This window comes from Saccostrea cucullata, unplaced genomic scaffold (assembly GCF_032062105.1).
Source record: "Saccostrea cucullata isolate Sc308-1 unplaced genomic scaffold, CSIRO_AGI_Scuc_v1 ctg472, whole genome shotgun sequence".
Classification (NCBI taxonomy): domain Eukaryota; kingdom Metazoa; phylum Mollusca; class Bivalvia; order Ostreida; family Ostreidae; genus Saccostrea; species Saccostrea cuccullata.
This window is the reverse complement of record NW_026928959.1, coordinates 256,342-283,380: the sequence shown is the minus strand read 5'-3', so window position 1 is coordinate 283,380 and position 27,039 is coordinate 256,342. Positions and strand designations below refer to the sequence as shown.

Below are 27,039 nucleotides of genomic sequence, written 5' to 3'. Positions count from 1 at the left end.
GTAAGCAGGTGATGAGGGTATATTGCTGCATAATTAAGGGAAGTTGACGATAGAAAAGTTAGAGTCATCACGTTTATCATCGTATCGACGTAGGAATGGCAATTACCATTGTTAATTGACAATACGTCGTCGATATATCTAAATGAGTTGAAGGCCACAGCAAGTGTTTTATTCTTTTCACGCATAAGATTTTGTTTAAATTCTGCTTCATATGAATATGTAAAAAAGTATTCTAAAAACGGAGCGCAATTGGTACCCATTGGACTTCCAATACATTGTTGGAATACCATCGTCTCTTAAAACCACATAGATATTGTCAATCAGAAACTCAAGCATCTCTTTGAGGACAACTTCAGAGTACTTGTGTGCGCAATCAGAGTGAGTTTTAGCAAAATAATTTTGCGAATAACCAATGACCAGATAAGTAAATTTACGAGTTCAATTTTTAATGAAAAAGCAGCTGTCAATGATATCAAAAAGCCAAGACTTTAATTTATCGTGGGGAATGGTTGTCTATAAAGTTGAAAAGTCGTAAGTTTTTAAGCTGTTGATTTTGGTAAAATCTTGTGATTTCAAATTTTCCAAAAGTTCTTTGGAATTTTAAAGTATCCACATCTGATTCACACCACTTCTTGAATATATTGTTGCACAGCACTCGAAGTTTTTCCTTCACTACTGTAACAAATAAGCGATTTTTTAACAAATGTGCGCATGTATTCTTTTGTAATTATAATGAATAGTGATTAAGGTTGCGAATTTGATCAAAAAAATACTGCGAAATTCTTGTGCTTCGCGTAAACTCTGCAACACAGTAAAATTGAAAGGCATTTTTAATACTCAGTATTTTCCACTGAAATCATAACTTATAAAGCAATAAAACAGATATGCTGAATTAAAAGTACTTGTCAAATGATATCGCCATTAGTCTGTTGTGTCTTCGAAACTATTGTTTTTTTTTTAATGTGAAGTAAAAGCCAATACAATATCTTTATTGCTACAAATCTTAAAAGCATAACCTTTACATCCCAATTTGCAAATACAATATGCAAATTAAACACTAAAATATTGCAAACGAAAATGTGTATCAATGTAGCATTACGGAAATCATTATACACGATTTCATATTGAATAAAAGCAAATCATGTCGATAATAAGGGAATCTTCTTTGGCATGGATGGCTCTGTTTTTCAGATCTTGGAGAGACAAATCATATAGGGACGTGACCAAGTTCAATAAATTTTCTCAACCTTAAGGCCTCTGTCTTTGTAAAGTTATAATCTTCTTTTAAGTCTTGTACAGTAAGATCTTGGATAATTTCACCGTCTATCAAATCCTCAGAAAATCGTTCTACGTATTTATCGAGCTTTAATTTCATCAGAATTTCCCCTAGTTCTTTGATGGTTTTTCCTGACACATGGTTTGACCTTGCTTGACCCTTGTCCTCTGTTGGTTGAACACTAAAACTAATGTTCGAGTGAGCTTCTTCCTCTGCCACGTCATCAAGCTCTGGTTCAGCGTACTCACATTCTGAATCCGACTTGAGAGTGTTTATCTGTTTATAATCAGGTACAGCTCGGACGGAGGCGACCTGTTTTATGTTTTTCTCTGGAGTCGGAAGTTTTTCTATAATTTCTTCATACTCATCACTCTCGTCATCGGGATCTTCTGTTTTTGCTTCCTGGTACGGTCGCACTTGACACAGAATATCATTTGCGTAACCAGGCCCTTTATCAGCTGGGAGAGTGGGAAGATTCAGTTTGATGTCTTCATCTATCACTTCATAATCATCGCCATATATTTCATCATCACTGTCATTGGCAGAAAATTCCTTGGTAGCGACAGGGTTTATTTTCGGTTTTGGTTTCGGTTTGGGGGGAATTTTAGCAACTTTAACATTCGATTGAACTTCCCCAATGCCAGATGCCTGACTTTTCGGAGCACTCTGTCGACCTGGAAGGCGAGCAAAATTTCCAGTGTTTGCGGGTTTCCGCTTCTGCTCGTTTTTGTCATCGGATCCTCTCCTTTTCGGGAGTGCTGGAGGTGGTCCTCTGTTTATTTCGGGTTTTGGGGGGATAATATTGGCGATTTCTGGATCAGATGATTCTAAAACCTTTATACCTGTGTAAACACGAGAATTTCAGTAAGACTATAGTTTTGTATCAAATATCTAATTTCTTGTCGACATGTTATCGATTAAAAGTAAGGCAAACATAGACATATTTGTGTTTTAATTTGCTCGTAAAGTATTCCATCTATATAAGATATTCATTCCTTTTTTATATTATACTTTTTATCATCTTACGCTTAGACACACTGAAAAAAAAACTAGTGAAAGTCACTAAAAATACTAGTTAATTTACTGTCTATACAATCACTACCTCAAAAGTAGTTTTATTAGGTATAGGGTAGATTTACTAGATAACATTAGTAAATCTAAGAATTTATAAGTAACTTTCACTAGGTATTTAAGTATTTTTACGACCACCACTCCACTTCTCACTATCTTAGCTAGTAAACAGAGTGATTACTAATCACAAAGAACGCTTTACTTGGCACACTAGTTAAATCAACTAGGTACTTCTCTCAGTTCAACTTTTGCACTTGCACTGAGCCATCTAACATAAATTTGATAAACGAGATAAAAATAAAACCTCTTCGTAGAAATTCAATAAAAAATTGTTATATTTTTAATTTTACATGAAATCTGCTTTGGTTGTACCTCTATTGCATGTTTCCTCGCCAAATGTACTCTTTTTGTTTACGTAGTCCGTCATTCGTTGTAGATATTGATTATACTCCTCTTCTGTCTTTTCTTTCAATCCATAAACAGGAGCCATAGTAATGAGTGGACACAATGTCACGGAAGCACTGTCTTTTGCGATAGCGCCGTTGGAATAGAAATTTCCCTGTAGGTAAATTTCCTCGTAACGGTATTCTATAAGAAAACTGATCAACCCTCCATCCGGTCCCCCTCTCCCCTCCTTCGGAACCTCTCCCCTCAGAGAAAACTGGACCAAAAAGGGCAGAGGATTCTTCTCCAAAATTTCTGTTAGAGTTTGATCCTCACTTTCTAAATAAAGACAACAATAAATTACTGCATAATAATAGTTTCAGGAAGTTCAGTTTTACATGTCTATATTTTTTGTTTCTCGGATATAAGAGAATGATCACTGGATTCTTTGAAAGCATTTTATATATATTTCATATCAAAACGATGATACTTTATAAAACTCTTTCCTAACACTAGCTTTGAAATTCGTGTATTTAGGAAACAATGAGTCAATTTTTTGTTTGATGCACTTTTCTCTAATCTAAAGCATGATAGGGATACATATGTTCTCCTTGATTATGCTTAATGAAATACACGTACTCTCTTTGAGGGATTTGACAACGTGGAATCTGTAAGGACCGTTGACAGGAATACTCAGATACTGGTCACGGTAAGCTCTGGGATCCTTCGCCAGAACTCTCTGTTGTCTGAATTCCCTGTCGATTCTCATTACCTACAAAAGAAAATGCATTGTAATTATTGTTGAACAAAATTGATATTTTCTTATTTCCAGTCTATTTTGTTGCTTTTAAGAGCACACGACGGGTGTAATTGGTCGGCAGCGGATGCTCTATCTATCATGTCACCTTATTTTACCCGTTTTGTTTAAAAGATTTTTGAGCTTGAATACTGATCGTTATCTCCATGTATTTCTTTTTATAGATATTTTACCAAAAAAAAAAACGAACAACAATTAGGGTGAATTCACCATGCATCGGATACCCTTGTACTTCAGCAAGTTCTAGCGATATCGCTACCGACGGAAAATTATCAAAATGGAGTTTAACATTTAGTTTGTGATTAAAATATCAATTTGGGACACAATTACATGCCCTTTATTGAGAAAATACCCTCAAAAATCGAGTTTTTAGGAACAACTCAAAATTCACCATGGATCGGACATTGTTTACCATGCATCGGACAGACAGTATTTTGACAAGAAAAATATCATACCTTTATCAAAGTGCTTTAAAATGCTTGATATGGATATATTTTTATCTTTTATCTAAGAAATAACCCTCAACTAAATTTAATTGACGATATCGTTGCACAAATGTAGAACGATTCAAGAGACCTCAGTCTGCCTTAGAAATGCTTTAAAATGCTTATAATGTGGTAATTCGCGCCCTTTTTTCATGGTTTATCATACTCTGGTTTGTAGAAATAAATTGTGTCAAATTCCAGACGTCATATATCCATAACTTGTATTTTGACTGAAAATATAGAGTTTTTATTTTCTTTTTCAGCAAAAAACAGCTATCAGCTGGGTTCTGTATGAAAATGGTAGTGCTTACCATTGCATCGGAAAGTGTCTGATGCATGGTTAATTTGTGTCCGATGTACGGGGAAGTGAACATACTAGTGAAAACCAGCTCTAAAAAGAATTATACGAACATTGAAGTGAAATTTCTTTAAAATTTATGTAAAATTACCAATCTTTGACTTTATTTACCAAAGTCTGACTCGTTCCGTTGAAGTCGAATTTTAAGAACGATAACTCTAAAAATCGCAAAATCATAAATTTCTGGTTATTCCCCTTTGATGATGTAAAATATGACGTAACTTCAAGGCCATTCTCGGGGTATTTTTATCACATGATAAAAACAATCGGTATCATTAAAAAATTTAAATCTTCAGCTTCTAGACAGAAACAAATAAATACACGGAACTCTCAAGTTGAAAGAGAATTTATTGTCTAAAGTTGTCCGAAGCAAGGTATGTGTCCGATGCATGGTGAATTCACCCTATATGTATCAGTACATTTTTTATCCACAGGTCACATACCATATTATTAATAAATATATCTCTTTCAAAACATTTTCCTTTTAAATTAAACAAAAAGGTTTATGTGGTATGATGCAAAATGTTTTCTTTACCGATAATGACCAGGAGCACACAGCCTGTGTGACCGGTCGGCAGATGATGGTCACTCTTCCATGGCAGCTGATCCCACCTCTGATATTCTAGAGGTCCGTATTTGCTCTGTTCCTATTCTGTATTGTTTTATGGACTTTTGATCTTGAATACTGTTCGTTATCTCCATATGTTGTATTCTATTATATTTTTATATCCTGTAATATCCTTTTTAATTCCTCAGTAAATCCCATCATTATCTCTTGTGATCAGCAAGTCAGTATGATGAATGTTAGACAACTTATCATTTTGATCAGTTTACTCAAATCCAATTTCAAATGATTTACTTGACAGAATTACTTTAGGGATCAAAAACCTACGATGTCACTTGGAAGGTCGTCCCATTTCGTGGGTCCGTAGTGTCCTCCAACAACAATAGCCAGCATCGGAAACTTGTTTGTGTACTTCCGGTGAAACTCCGGAAGTGGAAGTTCTTCTTTTTCGTTATAGATACACGTTGTGATGTCTGGTTGCATTATAGGTCGTCCTGAAATGTTATTACAGATGGCTTGTCACAATGGTAATAAAGATAGCTTGTCTCAATGGTATTAAAGATAGCGTGTCATAATGGTATTAATGAAAGCTTGTCTCAGTGGTATCAATGATAGTTTGTCACAATGGTATTAAAGATAGCTTGTCACAATGGTATTAAAGATAGCTTGTCCCAATGACCTGAAGTATGTTCAGTACAGTGTTAGAAAATTGGAAAACTACTCTCTAATTGTAGAAGTCTTATTTTCTCAAACGCTTGTGAATCAACTGGAAACATACACTGTATACACAGGTGTACTGTGGAATCATCAATGTTCGTGGGAGACCGATGTTCATGTTCAATTTGTGGATCACACTTCTCCACAAATTTACCTCCCCTGGATCATTTATTTTATCAACATTTTATTTATTGAATCTTCTGTATGTATGAGTTACCGACGGAATTATGTCACCATGAACCAACCAAAGCCTGCTTATTCTCGAACACTGACCCCCCAATGATTTCACAGTTATTATTAATTTGCAACACAAAGCAGGGAAGCTGACCATAAAAAAACTTCTAGATAGCACAATTTTAATCGAATTAACATTTTAGATGGTTAGATTGCCATCAATGTAATCTCTAATAAATATAAAGTTATCAACGAATGTGCCGCTGGTTCCTTTTTCAAGTTTAAGAGGAAATAAAAGCTGGCATGTACTGTATATTTTTTGCCTGAAAAAGGGTGCTTTTGAGTCAAATGTTTTGTACAAGATATACTTTTTTAAAAATGTCTTCTCAAGAAAGCTTTAACAATTAAATTTTGTTAGATTTTAAAAATCCTTATTGTCATGAAGGTTTATATTAATTTAGATACTAAATTAGGGACACAACTGTTCAAGCCATGATATGTATATCCATGTAAAAATAGGGAGGGATCTTTATTTTTGTCCCAATGAAGTTAAGCGATGATTACTCCTCTTTCGTACCTGCTCTATCCTCAGGAGTTTGGGGATGCATGTTTTTGACCTATTACAAATTTCTATGACTTCCAGTTTTTTTTTAATCGACTGCTATTTATTATCTTCACATTTTTCCTTGATTTGAATTTTTTTTATAAAAAAAACTTACATGTAGATGATTATGTAAAGGGGCAAATAACAAAAGTACATTTCATTCGTCACGAGAATATTATTGCAATGACTCATGCACCTCTCATTATTTTCTCAAGCGTCTATTTGCTAACATTAAGAAAAGATGTCAACTCTTCCTGCTGAAGGATTGGTTGAAAATTTTTAAAAAGTTCTTTTTTATTACGATAGGATAGTTTTTGTGAGTAATTGTCTCATATGCAAAGGTTAAAATGATTTTTCGGTCAACAAAAACTCGTATACACTGTTAAAAGAAACACGACAAATCAAAAGCATTTGAATTACATAATGGAGAGATCAAAATAGATAAATGGTGTCGATATAACATTTCTACTTGCTTGAAGCCGTATCGAAGCCAAGATCGCCTTGTAGCACGTAAATAATGTGTGATAGATATTTTGAAAATAAAATAAATGACATTAGCTTTTATTTTCTTTTTGATTAAGTTCGGTTACCTTATTGCTAAAAAAAATATGTTCGCCAAATGATCAAATTGTCAATTTAAACTGTAAAACCTGTAACGTGTGAATAAACTAAAGAAAACAAAATACCAGTTAATATAAAGTATTAATATGAATATAACTAGTATATTATGTCATGTATACTTGATGCATACGTTGAACATAGGTCACAGGATTGAAAGATGTGTGGAGCACATGCAGCAAACTTCAAATGTATTCTACCAAAATATTGAAATAATTTTATGAAGAACGAACGATGAAATACACATTTTTAGAACTTTAAGGTAGGATTCTTCTCACACAAAACTATATTTCTTATATTTAAAAATTAATGAAATTTTCCCAGAATCAAGAAGACAATATTTCTAAGTGATGGTATCAGTTAGATTAGTTTTGACCGTTTTATATAAGAGTCAAGGTCAGGTCAAGGTTATTACCTTTTCCCGGGACATTAATAATAAAAATAACTGCATCCAATCATGCAATGGGGTCTTCTATTTTAAAATATTAATTGTTTTTCTTTTTGCATAAAAAAAGATATATCCATATAGGGTTTATAAGATGATATAACCAAATTGACTCAAATAGTTAAACAAAAATGGATTTTGGTTTATCCGAATTTTCTCTATTTTTCTTAATTTTTTTTGATATTTAAGTTATTTTTATATGCGCCCTATATCTAAATTTTTCTTACTTTCACATATGGTAAAGAAGTCACAAATTGATACAAAAACAAAAATTTTGACCGTTTACTAACAGAGTAAAAACACGTTCTATGGATTTTTGGCTCTTATCTGTACTTAGATTGGAAGCTTTCAAAATCATAATTTATTTGATATATTTTAAAACTTTAGTTCCTTATTATTAATTTAGCTAACATTTGATTAATTCTTCAAGTCTTTGATTGTGTGAAAATTAAAACTAAATTCGTTGTTTATAGAATAATTTTGAGAGGCAGAAGAAAAAATATTTTCATACGCCAACATTCCGCCAACAATATAGTCCATGCTAGTTTTCGAACACAATTTACCAGTTCTGTTTAAAGCTGTACAATTGAGTAAAGAAAAATATGATCTTTTAAATCTCTTACACCTAAATATATGAGACATATAAGCAAATATACATTGAATATTTCATCTACTCAGAAACCAGAGAAGGATCCTACCTTAAAATTGTTTTTTTTTCTTCAAATGGAGGCATACACATGAAATATTTAATCCACTTATGTTATCTTTTGTTGCTATTCTCACTACTTTACCTAAATGTTAAACATAAATGTTTTGCTGACTATGGACGATAAAGACTACCTTACAACTAACAACAGAATTTCCGCTATCACCTATTAAAAAGTAGTGTTTTTATGTGTCTTAACTTATTTGCTACTCAATAACTTGTCTTGAGTTCCATCGATTTTATAAATAAAAAACACACTAGTCACGGATAACTTGAGGAAACAACGATTTCAGCAACTTCATTTTAAGTATTTATTTGAATTATGTGCTCGATTAGAAGACCTTGTTGGCAAATATAACTTATCGTAGGATAACTTAGCTTTTTGGCAGACATGTTTCAAACCAAGTGTTTCGTATTATTTTTTTTTTGTTGAATTTATGCACGGAAAGAACCGTCTACCCGGTGATTATACATTCAGGGTTTAGGGTGTGACCTGTTAAATGTGGATGCGGTCCGAGACATCTGATACAACCTTTGTAATTTTCTTGGGTTCATGTTTCACGCCCTGTTCATTTATTGGTATTATAAATTTTAGAGGTGATAAACGTGATGAATTTAAATTCTCAACCGTCAACTTCTCTGGCTTACAAAGTAATATACCTTTCTCATGAGAGGGTTTGAAATCTTTGAGCTGTTACGATACTAAAGAGCTTGCTCTGCATATGATGAACTATTTCTTAATCTGGGTAAGTTACTGATAAACAGAAATATCAACAGTCTCGTTTAAAGTCACACTCCGCAAGTTCTGTGATAAAATGAACTTTTCAGAAAATACAATCTAACATTTCCTCTGATGCTGACTTATAAGTTGAGATTATAAATACACAATATTAAAGACAGATTTTTAGGTCATTTCCTAATCATGACAAAGAGCACATAGCGGGTTTGATGGGTCGACAGGGGATACTCACTCCTCTAGGGCACTTGAACTCATCTCTTCTTCAGACGTCCATGAGTGCTAGCTCTGCTCCTGTTTTTGTACTGTATTATTATACTTTGAGCTTAAATACTATTTTATTCATATAATTCATCGATCACTGCTAGTAATCTTTACTTTTCTATCTAAACATATTCATGATGAAGTTCCCGATCATGACAAGGAGGACAGGGGGATGTGACCGGTTGGCCGGGGGATGCTCACTTCTCCATGGCACCCGATCATACCTCTGATATTTTCAAGGTCCGTGTTTACTCTACTATTTTGTATTGTTTAATGCACTTTTTAGGTTGAATACTATTCATTATGTTCATATATACCATTGCTTTATACATGTATGTCATGGAAGAAGTTTTCATCTTTTGATTGAGCAACACATAAGAAAAAATTCAGACAAATATGCTACTAGTTAGGTGATGCCTTGTTATTCTTTGTACTTGATCAAGTATATCAACATAAGTCTCCTCGGCAGGTGGAAATTTGGAAATGTGTTAAAACCCTGATCATTCATTACAAATTTCTATCAAAAGCAATAGTTCGTTTATAATGGCCTTTATACCCAAAGTAGAAAGAGTTCTAACGTGCGAAAGTTTCACCCTTGGCCTAGTTAGATTGAAAACCTTGTAATGCTTTGTAACAAATTTCTATAGGAAAAATTTTTAACCCTTCATTCAAAATCGTACTATTATACCATTCAGATTTAAAAATGACTCGGATCAAAAGTGTCACCGCACTCTTGCTGATGGTGTTTTTGAATTTTGCTGATGGTGTTTTATAACTAATCAGTAGAACCTTTAATTGTTTATGACATCTACTATCAATTTTTTCTTTATAATCTTCTTACTTTTTTAATGTTCCCATTTACAATTGCCCTCGAAGCGAATCAAATGGTAGTCTTAATAAAGAAATAGGCAAATACGATCGATATTTATGTTTAGTGACTGTGTATAGGATCATTTTGCAAAAGTAAAATATTTTTCAAAATTATAAAAAGATCTTGTTCCAAAAACTAGAACTTTGCTGACTAATCGATTTGGAAGAGGGCGTCTATTTGCATTAGATAATATCCACTTTGCAATAAACTGATTATGCTGTAATTGTTATTCTTTTAGTTACATCAACCTGTTGTCATTTTGAAAAAAAAATTAATAAAGAAATTTAAAAACAAGGACCTAAAAAAAATTAAAATCTATCCAAAGAAAAAAGTTGATAAAAAAGTTTTAAAAAGAATAAAGGATACTTACTGTAGGAAGATATTCCAATAAAGTTAAACTTAAATCAAGGTGAAACAGGAAGTAATACGCTTTTGTTTACATAAGTCGGTGCAGGTGTGCTAAATTTTATTTATCTGATAAACTGAACGCAGGGTAAAGATTTAAAAATGGCGATCATCAAGGCTAATTGTTAATTTTATGTAATAGATAGTGAGAAGAAGCCATGATATGCAAGAAAATGCTTAAAGATGTATGAAATTTTAATTCATAACTCCTTATAATTACATAATGGTAGAGATGAAGAAATAAATCTGTAATACAATCTTTATTGTGACATTGTAAATGTCGAAAAAAAATCTTATCCTGGCTTCCCCGTGTATATTTCGATAAGTTGTTAAGAAAGGGGTTGTAGTTTTTATAGTACAAGGTAACAAGATAACAATTTAAAAAAAACATTTCCAAGACCTATGAATATTCAAAGAGAAAAAATTGTGAAACTTATTTGATTGATTAGAAAAGAATAAATCTTAATTATTTTGTATTCCATCGATGGAATGCAGATAGGAAGAAAATATTCTCACTCGAGAAATTCATTTACCCCCAAATGAAATAAAAAAGGAAATTGTAAGAAAAAAAAATACAAATTTAAATCATTATAGCTGTTGTTGTTACAATTTCTCGTTACCAATATCTTCCTAATTTTCGGGGACCAGGTCTTCCAATGAGCTGTTTGAATAATACTAGGTATTAGGTAGGCTTCATTGATAGCCTACCTGTTTCTATATTCATAGGAGGTAAACTTTATTCATAAAAATTCTAAACTAGAAGTAGAAGCACTTGACACTATATAATTTTTTTTAGGTCTGTACCTTGAGTTCTGTTCGTCAATATGAATTGGTTTAAGATTTTTTTAAAGATTAAGTGTTATCTTCACTTTTTTTATCAAGAGTAATTGAAAGCAGGATAGAACTCAGTAATTTTCCCGAAAATCGTACAAATCCTGAGCAATTTACTACTTAGATATTTTCCCATATTTCCCTACAACATTGAAGTTGTCTTATGCTTGATATCGCTTAAGCTTGGATTAAACATCTTTTTTTATAATTAAATTTTCATTTATGAAAAATGGTCATTTCTTTTTTGGCCCGGAGGTTTTGACTATGAAATAAACGTAAACTCAAAATCTTTTTATACAATATATATATTGGATTCCAAAACTTCATAAGAATTCTTACAAACAAAGATACATTGCGGGTTCCAGTAAATGTTCAACCAAGCCTCTTTCTTGATTCACTAAGATATTGACAATAGTGAAGGAAAAACCTCAAGAGTACTATGCAACAATATATACATGAGGGATGTAAATTAGATGTAAAAACTCAAATATTCCAAAGAGCATTTGGACAATTTGAAATCACAAGAATTTTACCAAAATCAACAGCTTTAAAACTTACGACTTTTCAACTTTATACACAACCATTCCCCACGATGAATTAAAGTACATGCTTCTTGATATCATCGACAGCTGCCTTTTCAATAAGATTGGAACTCGTAAATATACTCACCTTCTCATTGGTTATTTGCAAAATTATTTTGTTAAAACACATTCTGATTGCACACAAAAGTACTCTGAAAATGACATCAAAAAGATGCTTGAGTTTCTGATTGACAATATCTATGTGGTTTTTGGTGACCAGGTCTTCCAACAATCTATTGGAATTCTCATGGGTACCAATTACGCTCCGTTATAAGCAGACCTATTTTTATATTCATTCAAACAGAATTTTTGCAAAATCTTATGCGTAAAAAGAAGAGTTACCATTCCTATGTCGATACGATATATCCTTTTGAGCTTCAGATAAAAGATACCATCGAGTCTGACACATCTGTTTCATACTTGAATATTTACATAAAAAAGACGGTAATGGTAATCTAACAACCGAGCTTTATCATAAACGTGATGACTTTAACTTTTATATCGTCAACTCCCCTTATTTATGTAGCAATATTCGTTCATCACCTGTATACGGAGTTTACATAACTCACATATCTTTACATAACGCAAGAGCATGTTCTATGTATGAACAATTTCTAAACGGAGGTCAGTTATAGAAAAAAGTTGATGCAATAAGAATATCTACAGTATTAATTTCATAAGTTTTGTGATCGATACAATGACATAGTAACAAATACAATTTATCAAATGCTGACTGACTTTTTCAAACTAATTGTTAGTCCATTATTTATACACCGAATTGACAACGGTTTTGTCCGTTATTTCAAGGAGCGCACAGTGGGAGTGACCGATCAGCAGGGGATGCTCAGTACTCCATGACACCTGATTCCCTGATTCCACCTCTATTTTTTTAAGAGGTATCAGTTTGCTCTGCTCCAAATTTGTAGTGTTTTATGGACTTTGATATTGAATACTTTTCGATATGAAAAAAGAATTAGATAGATTACACGATCAGTACGTACTGGTTCCTGCCGACAAAGCAGGTAACAACATTGTCTTCGTTTGTAAGGCTCATTATATTAATTGCATTTTAGAAGAACTTGGATTTAATTCTACGAGCGGTAATCCTACTTATACATATACTACTCTTTCTAAGGAAGAAATCCTTCAAAATCACCTGTCAGTTTTGAATACTTTTAATATTCCACAGAGCCAAAATGAATTTGAACTACCTTATATATATTGGATTCCGAAACTTCATAAGAATCCTTACAAACAAAGATACATTGCAGGTTCCAGTAAATGTTCAACCAAGCCTCTTTCGTTACTTCTCACTAAAATATTGACAGTAGTGAAGGAAAAACTTCAAGAGTACTGTACAACTATATATTCAAGAAGTGGTGTAAATCAGATGTGGATACTTAAAAATTCTAAAGAACTTTTGGACAATTTGAAATCACAAGACTTTACAAAAATCAACAGCATAAAAACTTGCGACTTTTCAACTTTATACACAACAATTCCGCACGACAAATTAAAATCCAGGCTTTTTGATATCATTGACAGCTGCTTCTTCAACAAAAATGGAACTCGTAAGTTTACTTACCTCGTCATTGGTCATTTGAAAAATTATTTTGTTAAAACAGATTCTGATTGTACACATAAGTACTCTGAAGTTGACATCAAGAAGATGCTTGAGTTTCTGATTGACAATATCTATGTGGTTTTTGGAGACCAGGTATTCCAACAATCTATTGGAATTCCCATGGGTACAAATTGCGCTCCGTTATTAGCAGACTTATTTTTATATTCATATGAAGCAGAATTTATGCAAAATCTTTTGCGTGAAAAGAAAAAAACACTTGCTGTGGCCTTCAACTCGACATTTAGATATATCGACGACGTATTGTCAATTAATAATGATAATTTCCATTCCTACGTCGACACGATATATCCTGGTGAGCTTGAGATAAAAGATACCACAGAGTCCAACACATCTGCTTCATACTTGGATATTTTACTTGAAAAAGACACAAATGGTAATCTAACAACCAAGCTATATGATAAACGTGATGACTTTAACTTTTCTATCTTCAACTTCCCTTACTTATGCAGCAATATACCTTCATCACCTGCATACGGAGTATTTATATCTCAGTTGATTCGATACGCAAGAGCATGCTCTACGTATGAACAATTTCTTAAACGAGGTAAATTATTGACAAGCAAGTTGATGAAACAAGAATATCAACAGTCTCGTTTAAAGTCATCATTTCGTAAATTCTATGGTCGATACAATGACCTTGTCAGCAAATACAATTTATCATTGAATGAAATGCTGACTGACGTTTTTCATACCAATTGTTAGTCCATTATTTATACACTGAATTGACTACGGATTTTTTCCGTTATTTCCTGATTATGACAATGAGCACACGGCGGGTGTGACCGGTCAGCAGGGGATGCTCACTCCTCCATGGCACCTGATCCCACCTCTGATGTTTCGGAGGTCCGTGTTTGCTCTGCTCTTGTTTTGTATATTTGTTTAATGGACGTTGAGATTGAATACTGTTCGTTATTTCCATATCCTTACTCCATATCCTTCATTTTATAAAATTTTGGAAAAGATATTTTCCACATATTTATTTACGGAGTTCATAAATCGCACTTGATTCGATATGCAAGAGCATGCTCTACGTTCGAACAATTTCTGAAAAGAGGTAAATTATTGACATACAAAAATATCAGCTGTCTCGTTTAAAATCATCATTTGATAAGTTGTATGGTCAATGCAATGACCTTATCATCCAATACAATGCATCATTGAGTCAAATGCTGACTGACGTTTTTCTTACTAATTTTTTGACCATTTTTATACGCTGAATTGACGACAGATTTTTGACTATTATTTCCTGATCATGACAAGGAGCACACGGCGGGTGTGACCGGTCAGCAGGGAATGCTCACTTCTCTATGGCAACTGATTCCATCTTTGATGTTTTGGAAGTCCATGTTTGCTCTGCGCCTAATTTGTATTTTTATGGACTTTTGATATTGAATACTATACAATTATGGACTTTTTTGTGTAGAATATGGTTTATTATTCACCAGAAAAATATTCATATTTTTCTGGTGAATAACAAACCATATTCAACACCAAAAAAAGTCCATAATTGTTTAATTATATTTTCCAAATTTGAATAAATAAGACATTGAAGGCTGAATGACGACACTTTTCATTAATGAACTTCTGCCGTTGAAAAAACTCCAGATTATAGTTTGTCACTTCCATGTTTTCCTTTCCGTGTTTCGCTGTAAAAGATGTCCAGAAGTTTAAAAATAATCCTGCAATAGGTTTGTGTAATATTTTTCTTGCTCAGTTACGTAGCTCGCTTCGGCCGTCGCAACCACTGTTTACAACGTTGATTGGGGATGTTGATTGTGACGTCACAATGCCAATGCACGTGCAATGACCCTCCAGTGAATACGACCTCAAATCCAGTGAATATTCAGTGTTATGAACTGCTTGCGCTTGTGTAGACTGTAAAGGGAATATAAATAGACTATATATATTTAAACTCGGTTATAACGAGTTCACTAGGATCTATAAAATTACTTCGCTGTATCTGTAATTAGTTATATCCTTATAAAGAATAAGTTTCATTCACACAGCTTGGAATTCAAGATGACTTCGCTATATCCGTAAATTCGCAATATCTGTGTTCGTAATAAACGAGTTTTACTGTATTAATGTTCATTATCTTAATTTTTTAATTAAAACGTTTTTCTGGTTAATTTTAATAAGTAACGACATTTGCAATATCCAAGATTACAAATATTTTTTACAAATTATGTACTATAATATATTATATCTCATGTGTGTAAAAAATCTTAAGTTTCAGCAAAAAGGGGTGAACTGAAAGCCAACTTTCTTTAAAACTCATCAAGCTTCTGTCTATGTAACATAAACACAAACTGGATATAATAAGCAAGAAAGGTCGTTGAATATTCATAAACGTATATGCTAGTTTGATGATGAGAAGCAAAATGAGATAATAAAAAAAATATGCTTCAAATACCATGTTTACAAATAATGCACAGATAACTTTACACTGGAATGTGACCCTTTTCAATGTATTTCCTTAACCTTAAGGCCTCAGCCCTTGTGAATTCAAATTCATTTTTCAAGTCTGCTGCTGAAAGTTCTTGAACAATTTCTCCGTCTACCATGTTCTCGGCGAATTTTTCCACGTATTTTTCAAGCTTTAATTTGATAAGGATTTCTCCAAGCTCTTTAATAGTCTTTCGAGATACATATTCCGACTCTTTCGGTGTTTGGATATTGTCTTGCACTAAGGTAAAGCCAGCATAGGCGTCCTCTGGATGTTCTCTGCCGATGGATCGTGAAAAGTAATCGTACTCTGGCTGTGGTGTCTGTAGTTTTGCTGTTTTCTGATCGTATCTTCGTTCATGCGAAATAATTTCGACATGTCCTCTGTTAGATTTTGGGGTGGACATAAACATATACTCCTCATAATCGTTCTGGTCGCCGGTTTTCTGTGTTATAGGAATTGGCTGGACTGGACAAAAATTATCATTCACATAACCATTAACTTTCTTTGGCTGCACAATTTGAGTCGGCAATTCAGAACATTCAACAATCTCATCATATACATCTTTTTCATTGGTTGATATTCGTTTGGTAACAACTGGTTTTGGTTTTACATTCGGTTTGGTTGATTTTCCATCTTCTGATTTATTTCTCTCTCCTTCTTTTACACTCTGAGTTGCCTCACTGTCATGAGAGTTTTGAAGGTCCTGCGTCTTTGGAATGATCCCAACTTCAAAACGCCTGATTCGACTTGAAATCGCTGATAGTTTTGACCTCCGTCTTGGACCTCTTTTAGGAAGTTCCGGGGCGAGACCGCTGTCTATGGCCGGTTTATTCGGGATAATGTGAGCAATTTCTGGATCAGATTCTTCCAGAACTTTGATACCTGTGAAGAAACACTTTACATTTACTGTTAATATTAACCCTCACTCACAACGCTAAAATCTTTCTTCTATATCTAATTTATTTAAGGTATAGGTTTCCTGCGTTAATGCCTAAAAGCTGGATTATAACTTTAAATCAACAATTGAGAGCTTTACGAGGGGATATCAAAAAGTTCGTGGACTAGCGCCATAAAATTAAAACCGCTTTAGGCACATCAATGAATTTCAAAATATCTAGTTGGCATCATCTTTTCTATCTAGAGAATAAATGATAAATCACAAATTTTATTTTTAAATAAATTAGTAATGTTTTTGTAAGCAATGGTATGCCCAGGCGGCGCAACCTCGAACACGACGTTTTTGCGACCTATGTTTAACTGAGAAAAACTCTTAATGATATAAACATTTGACATCCAAAAATCCCGTAAATTCAGGTATGTGTCGGACCACAATTGTTCCATAAAATATGAAATTTTCACTTCATTCTGAAAGTTCTATGAAATTTTATCGTAAATTTTACATGGAATGTACAAACAAATGAGGCCTTGAAAATGACGTCAAAAGGGGGGAGGGGTTTCCTTTTCCAGCATTCTTTGAAGTTTTGCCCCTGAGAAAACTTGTATAGACCTAAGAAATGTTTAAATTGGCTACATAGAAATAATATGCGTTCAGAGTACTTGTCTTTTAATGTCAAAATAGATTCAGAAAGAACAGGGATACACAGTTAATGTCGATTTGTAGTCAAGGTGTGTAATATCAATCACGTAAAAAAATGACGTTGATCATGTTTTATAGATATTGAACAACCAAAAGCAAAATATGCTGGAACAATCAAGCCAGGATCTCTCCCAATATATAAATCCATTTGGAATATTATATTCATTGAAAGCCGCTGTTAATGACATTGTAAAGTCATATAAACAAGGTGGGTTTAAGTCCTTACTCACCTCCAGGGAATCTCATAAAAAAAATGTATGAAGTAGGAGAAGAAAAGGACATTAAAAAAATGACGTTGTCGGACGTCATGAAAATAAACGACGACAGTACCGGGTGACCAAATAATGTCGTTTTTATTTTATAATAATTTGGCAACTAATTAACATATCGAGCTAAAATTTTCAACATTTCTTTATTTTTTGTTGTTTTATGTTTCATATAAATTTTGAAAGTTCAGACTACATAGTACTAATTTTATAGCCTCAGTCCACGAACTTTTTGATAACCCCTCGTACTTATACAAATAAAATTCCAAAAATTCTTGTTGTAACTAGAAGACTCCGACAAGAATGTACCTCTACTGCTTAATACTACTAATTAATAAAAAAAAAAGTTTATTTAAACTCGTTTTGACACAATTTTTTTGAAACCTGAAAAGCATTGTCATAATCTTTTTGTATTTATGATTGAAATCAAACTGAAACTGTGCAATTATTCACGCAAAAGCCTATATATAGTGTTTTAATAGAAGATAAGATCACTTTAATCAAGTTTTCATTATAGGATAGGATAGTGTCGTATGCAAACAAGTACACACTTGTGTCAAAGTTAAGGCTACTTATGTCCCAAGCCGTTCTGAAATCCGACAGTTCCTCATTTAGTTGTACCTTTTTGAAAGAATTCAACTTTTTTTGAAAATATGCCAACTCGGTATATATTTTCATGAAGATTAGACAAGGTTAAGAATTTTTTTTTTTTAAATCTACCAGACCCTGGAGAATTTTAAGGAAACAATAATTTGCCATTCAAGATTGAAGACAAAAAAGCGAAAAGGATATTTCTGGAACTGTTTACAGAGGGCACTCAAGCCGACAGACGACTTCACTTTTTTTATTTCATGAGCTTTTCAGGACTCTTATCAAAAGATCAAAAATGTTTGACACTTTATTTCCGTGAAAATAATGATTTTATTTGCTATTTTACCTAAGTTACAACTATCCTCGGAAAATTTACTGTTCTCTTTGACGTAGTCTGTCATGCGCTGTAGATATTGGTCATAATTCTCCTCTGTCATTGTCATCAGCCCGTGGACGGGTGCCATGGTGATAAAGGGAGATAACATGACAGAGACACTCTCTTTAGTGATGCATCCTTCAAAAAAGTAGTTTCCTTGGAGGTAGATTTCTTCGTGACGATGTTCGATAAGAAGGTTGATTGGTTTTCCATCCGGACCTCCCTTTCCTTCTGTGGGAACCTCTTGTCTCTCGGAAAATTGAACGAAGACTGGGAGATTGTACTGTTTCAATATATCTGCCATACTTTGATCTTTGCTATCTAATATAGAAATAAATATTTTTTGAGATTGACGTCCGTGCATATTATATCTAGTTCCTTCTATTCATTTCATACTATTTACTTTTACTGTCAACTTCCCTTACTTATGCAGCAATATACCTTCATCACCTGCATAGGGAGTGTATATATCTCAGTTAATTCGATACGCAAGATCATGCTCTACCTATTAACAATTTCTTAGACAAGGTAAATTATTGACAAGCAAGTTAATGAAACAAGAATATCAGCAGTCGCGTTTAAAGTCACCATTCCATAAGTTCTATGGTCGATGCAATGACCTTGTCAGCAAATACAATTTATCATTTAGTCAAATGCTGACTGACGTTTTCAATACTAATATATATTAGTCCATTATTTATACACTGAATTGACAACGGATTTTTTCCGTTTTTTCCCGATCATGACAAGGAGCACACGGCGCGTGTTACTGGTCAGCAGGGGATGCTCACACCTCCATGGCACCTGATCCCCCTCTGATGTTTCGGAGTCCCGTCTTTGCTCTGCTCCTATTTTGTATTGGTTCAGGACTTTGATTTTGAATACTATTCGTTATCTCCAAATTCTTCTTTGCTAAATTGAAGATGTGATTATTAATACGTTAATAGAAAGATTACATAAAAATTGAATGTAGATTATGATGCTATAAAAAAATGGAATCAAATAAGATAATAATAACTAATAAAACAGAAAATGCCTTACGTCTCATGAATGATTTAACAACGTTGAATTTATACCGTCCATTTACAGGTATACTTATATACTGCTTTTTGTATGATATGGGATTCTTGGCCAAAACTCGCTGCTGTTTAAATTCTCTTTCGATTCGCATCACCTAAATTATGAGAGATTTATTTTTTTTATTTTTACCGAAATTACTCTTCATTTTTACAGGAAAGCGTTGTTTGTTATTGTCAATAGCGTTGTTCCTATTGCAACAGCTGTACAGTCGTTCATGCAATCAGATGTTTTATGTTTAAAAAGTATCCTCAGTATGATCGTTGATTTGTTTCAGTTCATTATCAACTAATATCCACAGTTTTGTCATGAAAAAAAATTATATTGAGTCTTTTTTTTTGATACTCAATTGCATCATAGATATTTAAAAAAACGTTAACTTTTTTCTCTAAAGAAAATTGTACCGTTATATCTGTGGGATTCTTTTACAAATTGGTAAGATTGTAGTAGAAATCAGATTTGCCAAGTGAAAAAATCAAATTTATTTCTTTCAAGCTGTCACCATTTTAGTATATCCGAATATTTCGTAAAAATACGTATCAAAATTTATAAATACTTAAAAAAGGTCTACATGTACAGTTACAATACAATGTCATTCTTTTATTTATTTTTATTTATTTATTTATATATTTATTTTTTGTAAATATGTATGCAGGTTATGAATTTATGTAAAAAAAAAGGCAATCATTAGTACACATTGATTTCACATGAACACATAACAAGAGCTCTTACAGAATTCATTTAAGCATGCCAATAGAAAGTATCACAGGTATTCAATGTATACTTGTTCCTGAAACACAATGAAAATATTGTCAGAGCTTACCAGATCACTGGAAAGGTCGTCCCATTGAGTGGGCCCGTAATGTCCTCCAACAACTATGGCTATCAAAGGAAACTTGCTTTTGTACTTCCGGTGAAAATCTGGTAGTGGGAGTTGTTCCTTTGTATCAAAAATGCAGGTATGGGAGTTCATGGTTTCCTCAGATGTTTTGTACTGGTCCATGATCGAGATGAATCTGCGAAATTTATACCCTAAAAAGAAAATGGAATAATATTATCAATTGAAATACTGTTAAATCACAAATTTTCTGGGGAGTTAATTTTCGTTGTTTTTGAGGTATGAAGAGACCCATGAATTCATGTCTACCACGAAATGTAAAAAAATTACATGCATAACTACTCAACATTCTTTATCCACGAAATTAAAACCCGACGAAATAAGAATTTTTCCTCAAATCACGGAAATTAAACCATACGAAAATATTTGATTTTTTTTTTACAGTATCATATAAGTTGTAAAGGTTGTCCTTGCTTTCAACCATCCTAAAACTATATAATATCAGTAGTCTCGTAAATAGTCATTATTCGAAAGTTTCATGGTCGATACAATGACCTTTGCAGAAAAAGCAATCCAACATTTAGTCAAATACTCACTGAGAAAATTTTCACAATAGTCAGATAATTATTTACACTCTTAATTACCTCCTGATTTTCCATTATTTCCGAGTACAAGGCGGATATGACCGGTCGGCATGATCCCACCTCTTCTTGTAGAGGTCCGTAATACATCTCTACTTCTGATTTGTATTGTTTAATAGATGTTATAGAATTATATATCAAATTATATTTCATCCAGACATTTAATGATTTAATGATCTTGAGTACTGTTCGTTATCTCCATATGTTTTATCATTTTATATATATATATCTCGAAATTAAGCCATTTTCAATGCATGATCTAGATAAAAGGTCAGTTTTCTTGTAAGTCTGAATGTTTTTAAGATAAGAGTTCGAATGACCTAGCAGTGCTTTAATTTAAATTGCCTGAAAGATGTAAATTCGACTTTCTCGTAAAACGGTATTTCGACATGAAAATAAAAGTTAATTTTGAATCACTTGTAAGATCATAACTAGATGCTCTTATACGGGAGAATTTAGTAATGTTTTTATGAATAGAATTGGCATTGCTTGTTAGCTTTAAGTTCGATATATATATATATATATATATATATATATATATATATATATATATATATATATATATATATATATATATATATATATATATATATATATATATATATATATATATATATATATATATATATAATATACATGCACTAAAAATGACCAACGACACGAACAATAAAAATTGTCAAATTTTCGGGACGCCCTGTCCCTTCCTCATACAAAGAAAAAAGTTAAAAAGTCATAAGAACAAAGGTAAGAGAAACAAAAACAACTAGCACTACTACTAAACACTAGATATTTACATACTTAATTACATGATGAATTGGAAATTTTTAAGAACACTAATAAAGAAATTATCCAAATCCGGACCGCTATGAAATGCGTCCGGTCTATCGGGTATACTCGGGTGAAGTGCGATTTACATAATTGAACGAATTAATTATGCTCATTAATTACGACAGTCAGTAAATCGTACATTGTTTCATTCTCTCAAAATGGCGTAACTTTACTTAATAAAGAATAATTGAAGAAAAATAATATAGCAGGGATATTTAAACATATGAATTATGATCAATTATAAATTTTGAAATATTTAAGGACTTATTACCGGGAAAAAATAATTAACAAAGGTGTAAGCAATGCATAGTTATGAGAGTTGTTCGAGAGTTGGTGACGCAAATTAACTGTAGAGTTTACACTAAATTGAGAGAATAATCTTGTTTAGTATCATCAGGAATTGGGTCTAGTTTACGTTCATTCTGGTGAAGTCATTCAGTTTGTTAATACCGTTAGGGCGGAATGACTTCAATCTGTGCATCCAGAACTTTTCTTTGCTTTTTCTCTGAGCATCTGTCCATCTTGGGTTATGGTCAATCACCACTACTGTCATGTCCTCCCATTTGTGACCCTCAAGGTTGAAATGTTCCCCAACGGGTTCATTGAGTTTTTTGGTCCTAATGGTCGTAAAATATGGTTATTGACTCTCCTGCGGAGATCTCCTGTTTCACCAATATACTGTTTGGAGCAAACTTTGCAACTGATGAGATAAATGCAGTTGTCAGTATGACAGGACAAATTCCCTAGTATTTTGTAGCTGCGGCCTGTAACAGGGCTGTTAAAACTGTCTGTGTCAGTGCTGTGCTTACAAAGAAGACATCTTCTGTCAGAGCAAGTTTTAAACCCCCCGTAAGGTAATGGGTTGTGCAGTCTGGTTCTTACTACCATGTCCTTTAGGTTCCTTGGGCGTCTGTATGCAGCCAATGGGGGTTCCTTAAAGACCTCTGCCATTCGTTTGTTTGAATTTTTAAGATTCAAACAAACGAATGGCAGAGGTCTTTCAAGAAAATTTTGGAGGCCCCCATTGGCTGCATACATATTAATTTCAAGGAACCTAAAGGACATGGTAGTAAAATGCAGACTGCACAACCCATTACCTTACGGGGGGTTTAAAACTTGCTCTGACAGAAGATGTCTTCTTTGTAAGCACAGCACTGACACAGACAGTTTTAACAGCCCTGTTACAGGCCGCAGCTACAAAATACTTTTCTTGGGAATTTACTGTATATGTGCTTTTACTGTCAACTGCATTTATCTCATCAGTTGCAAAGTTTGCTCCAAACAGTATATTGGCGAAACAGGAGATCTCCGCAGGGGAGACAATAACCACCGTTCGTCCATTAGGACCAAAAAACTCAATGAACCCATTGGGGAAAATTTAACCTTGAGGGTCACAAATGGGAGGACATGACAGTAGTGGTGATTGACCATAACCCAAGATGGACAGACGCTCAGAGAAAAAGCAAAGAAAAGTTCTTGGATGACCCAGATTGAAGTCATTCCGCCCTAATGGTATTAACAAACTGAATGACTTCACCAGAATGAACGTAAACTAGACCCAATTCCTGATGATACTTAAACAAGATTATTCTCTCAATTTAGTGTAAACTCTACAGTTAATTATAGCGTCACCAACTCTCGAACAACTCTCATAACTATGCATTGCTTACACCTTTGTTAATTATTTTTTCCCGGTAATAAGTCCTTAAATATTTCAAAATTTATAATTGATCATAATTCATATGTTTAAATATCCCTGCAATATTATTTTTCTTCGATTATTCTTTATTAAGTAAAGTTACGCCATTTTGAGAGAATGAAACAATGTACGATTTACTGATTGTCGTAATTAATTAGCATAATTAATTCGTTCAACATTAAGGGCATTATGTAAATCGCATTACACTGAGTATACCCGATAGACCGGATTTCATTTCATAGCGGCCTAATTTCAATAAATTTTTTATTAGTGTTCTTAAAAATTTCCAATTCATCATGTAATTAATATGTAAATATCTATGTTTAGTAGTAGTGCTAGTTGTTTTTGTTTCCTTTTTACCTTTGTTCTTATGACTTTTTAACTTTTTTCTACTGTCCTGAGGAAGGGACAGGGCAGTGCTTTAATTTAATTTGACAATTTTTATTGTTCGTGTCGTAAAACGGTCATTTTTAGTGCTTTATATAAATTTCCATCCGTGACCTTGTATCTACTTGGTAGATCCGACATTTAGGATATACAGTGTTGTTGGTTTTTTATATATATATATATATATATATATATATATATATATATATATATATATATATATATATATATATATATATATATATATATATATATATATATATATATATATATATATATATGCTTGTAAGACCTATTCAACTTATGGGGAAAATTTAGCTCAAAGCATTCTTAAGATATTAATCTGATATGCTTCTAGCTTTTATGTTCTGCATGCTTGCAAATTTTAAGTTGGACTTGCTTTTAAGAAGATTGAGGATAATAATACAAACTTGTTTTTAAAAACAAACACTTTTAAGGCGATTTACAGACAATGAAGATAAAACAAGGGACAGATAATTTTAAAACACAAAAATTAGCCACATCATGATATTTTTTTAAAAACAATTTCTACTTTGAACATCTTTACAGGTAAAATATACCGTTAACATATATGGGACCTTTTTTCTCATTTTATAAAATTTATATCTAACGAAAAGAATCCTGCAATTGAATTCTGAATAATTGGTGATACGATCAAATGGTAGGAACCTATGAATAGGAAAAATATTGAGAAGAGTTTCTTCGTCAGCGAATAGAATTTATCATTGAGACAATTGCTGACTGATATTTTTCATACTTATGGTTAGTCCATTATTTATACACCGAATTGATGACGGATTTTTCCGTGATTTCCCGATCATGACAAGGAGCACACGGCGGCTGTTACCGGTCAGCAGGGCATGCTCACTTCTCCATGGTACCTGATCCGACCTCTGATGTTTTGGAGGAACGTGTTTGCTCTGCTCCTATTTTGTATTGTTTTATGGACTTTGATGTTGAATGTTGTGCTTTATCTCCAAATCCCTCTGTGTTAGTGTAACGAGTATCAGAGCGGATCTAACATATAATTTTAATTAGATTGTGATTGAAGACGTAGCTAATTGGTAAAATTCAACGGGTCTCGTCTCTGTATAAGTGAAAAATTTTTCAATGGGACATAAAACCAAATAATCAATTACGCAACGGGGCTAAATTAAGACTGTAGAATTTATGTCCCTATGCCATACGTCTGCATCGTTTTGTTAAATTAAGGATCTTAAAAATTAATCCGACTATTTATGATAAAGGTCTTGAATAAAACATGGAGAAAACAGACAGAATTCAAGATCAAAAATCGAGAAAACAACACAAAATAGGGGCAAAGCAAACACGGACCTCTAAAACATCACCGGTAGGATATTTATTTCAAGGGTCTCGTTTCCAGGCATCATTTTGATTTATTGATTGATTGATTGATTGTATACTGTTTAACGTCCCTCTCCAGAATATTTCATTGATATGGAGACGTCACCATTGCCGGTGAAGGGCTGTAAATTTAGGCCTATGCTCGGCACCTACGGCCTTTGAGCAGGGAGGGATCTTTATCGTGCCACACCTGCTGTGACACGGGGCCTCGGTTTTTACGGTCTCATCCGAAGGACCGTCCAATTTAGTCGCCTTTTACGACAAGCAAGGGGGTACTGAGGACTTATTCTAACCCGTATCCCCATGGATCGGCATCATTTTGTAAGTTTCATGGTGATACAGTGATATTTTCAGCAAATAAAGTCTATTTTTAAGTGAAATGTCGACACTCTGTTCATATAACCAGTCTCCAGGGAGGTTACTTTCCTACATAGCACCCAATTGATTCTTTGGAGGTCTGCTCCCGATCTGTGCTATTAATGTGGACTTTAATACTGTTCGTTGTCATCATATTCCGTTTAATACCAAAGTATATCAATTAGCTCAAAATAATACTAGTAAAATGAAATCCCCCCCCCAAAAAAATAAAAGACATTTAAACATTTTTTTTTCTAGTTTCATAATAAAGTTTAATAGGCAATTTGTATTAACAAAGAATAACCCTACAAGCTTACCTTTCAAATTCCTAAACCGTCTGTATAATCAGTATTGTTATTCTTCTGTGCACTAAAAGTCACGTACATAAGACCTTGAAAATAGAAAATCTCAGCGATCCTTTGAAGAAACACGGGTACTCCTACACCCTAGGGTATATTCTTTCGTAATGATTGACCCAGATATAGGCAACTCTTCATAAAACACGCTTCTTACAAAGACCCTTTTCAAATTCCTTTCCCATAGAAATTCAATCTTCCAACCTGAGAGTCAGATGCAAATTTTCTTAAGGGGAATTTCTTTTAAATTCCTTTAATTCTGAATGAGTTACTGGTTTTAAGAATACGAGGTTTCATAATATATGTTTCATTGAATAAATATTTCCAAAATAACTTTTGAAAACCTGAGCGTTTGGTTTAGATTTTGTATCTGATGTTAATTGTTCTATGAATTTTCTGAAATCTTTGAAATAAATGGAAATTACTGAAACAATGATCTTATGTACGTACAAAAAAAAGCGAGAAACTAGCAAACAGTGATCAATAAAAACTGAGAAAAGGGTACAAACACAGGCCTCTGGTGATGTTAGAGGTGGGATCAGGTGCCTAGGTAAGAAAATATCCCTATCTTGACAGGAAACACCCGTCGTGAATGAAATGTTTTGTTCAAGTAGGCGGAATATTCTGTAGTTAAATTA

General features: G+C 33.2%; 2 protein-coding genes across 2 annotated transcripts; both read right to left on the bottom strand.

The window, feature by feature from the left end:
* Positions 1 to 812: 812 nt before the first annotated feature.
* LOC134279416 (uncharacterized) lies at positions 813 to 10,559 on the bottom strand. The gene is made up of 5 exons (XM_062761812.1): positions 10,462 to 10,559; positions 5,284 to 5,450; positions 3,371 to 3,503; positions 2,720 to 3,070; positions 813 to 2,118 (listed from the first exon to the last, which is right to left on the bottom strand). The coding sequence occupies exons 2-5, from the start codon at positions 5,437 to 5,439 to the stop codon at positions 1,208 to 1,210; spliced, it is 1,551 nt and encodes a 516-aa protein (XP_062617796.1). The 5' UTR covers positions 5,440 to 5,450; positions 10,462 to 10,559; the 3' UTR covers positions 813 to 1,207.
* Positions 10,560 to 15,680: 5,121 nt separating this feature from the next.
* Positions 15,681 to 26,599, bottom strand: LOC134279413 (uncharacterized). The gene is made up of 5 exons (XM_062761807.1): positions 26,363 to 26,599; positions 20,733 to 20,941; positions 19,874 to 20,006; positions 18,803 to 19,153; positions 15,681 to 16,884 (listed from the first exon to the last, which is right to left on the bottom strand). The coding sequence occupies exons 2-5, from the start codon at positions 20,910 to 20,912 to the stop codon at positions 15,995 to 15,997; spliced, it is 1,554 nt and encodes a 517-aa protein (XP_062617791.1). The 5' UTR covers positions 20,913 to 20,941; positions 26,363 to 26,599; the 3' UTR covers positions 15,681 to 15,994.
* Between the last annotated feature and the right edge of the window lie 440 nt (positions 26,600 to 27,039).

Excerpts from the sequence above, each read along its gene's own strand:
- LOC134279413 (XM_062761807.1), bottom strand. The coding sequence starts at position 20,912 with ATGGACCAGTACAAAACATCTGAGGAAACCATGAACTCCCATACCTGC. Across the intron at positions 20,007-20,732 it reads ACGACCTTTCCAGTGATCTG|GTGATGCGAATCGAAAGAGA; the intron begins GTAAGCTCTGAC and ends CTCATAATTTAG. Across the intron at positions 16,885-18,802 it reads CGAGGATAGTTGTAACTTAG|GTATCAAAGTTCTGGAAGAA; the intron begins GTAAAATAGCAA and ends GTTTCTTCACAG.
- LOC134279416 (XM_062761812.1), bottom strand. The coding sequence starts at position 5,439 with ATGCAACCAGACATCACAACGTGTATCTATAACGAAAAAGAAGAACTT. Across the intron at positions 3,504-5,283 it reads ACGACCTTCCAAGTGACATC|GTAATGAGAATCGACAGGGA; the intron begins GTAGGTTTTTGA and ends TTTCTTTTGTAG. Across the intron at positions 3,071-3,370 it reads TGTCAAATCCCTCAAAGAGA|AAAGTGAGGATCAAACTCTA; the intron begins GTACGTGTATTT and ends GTCTTTATTTAG.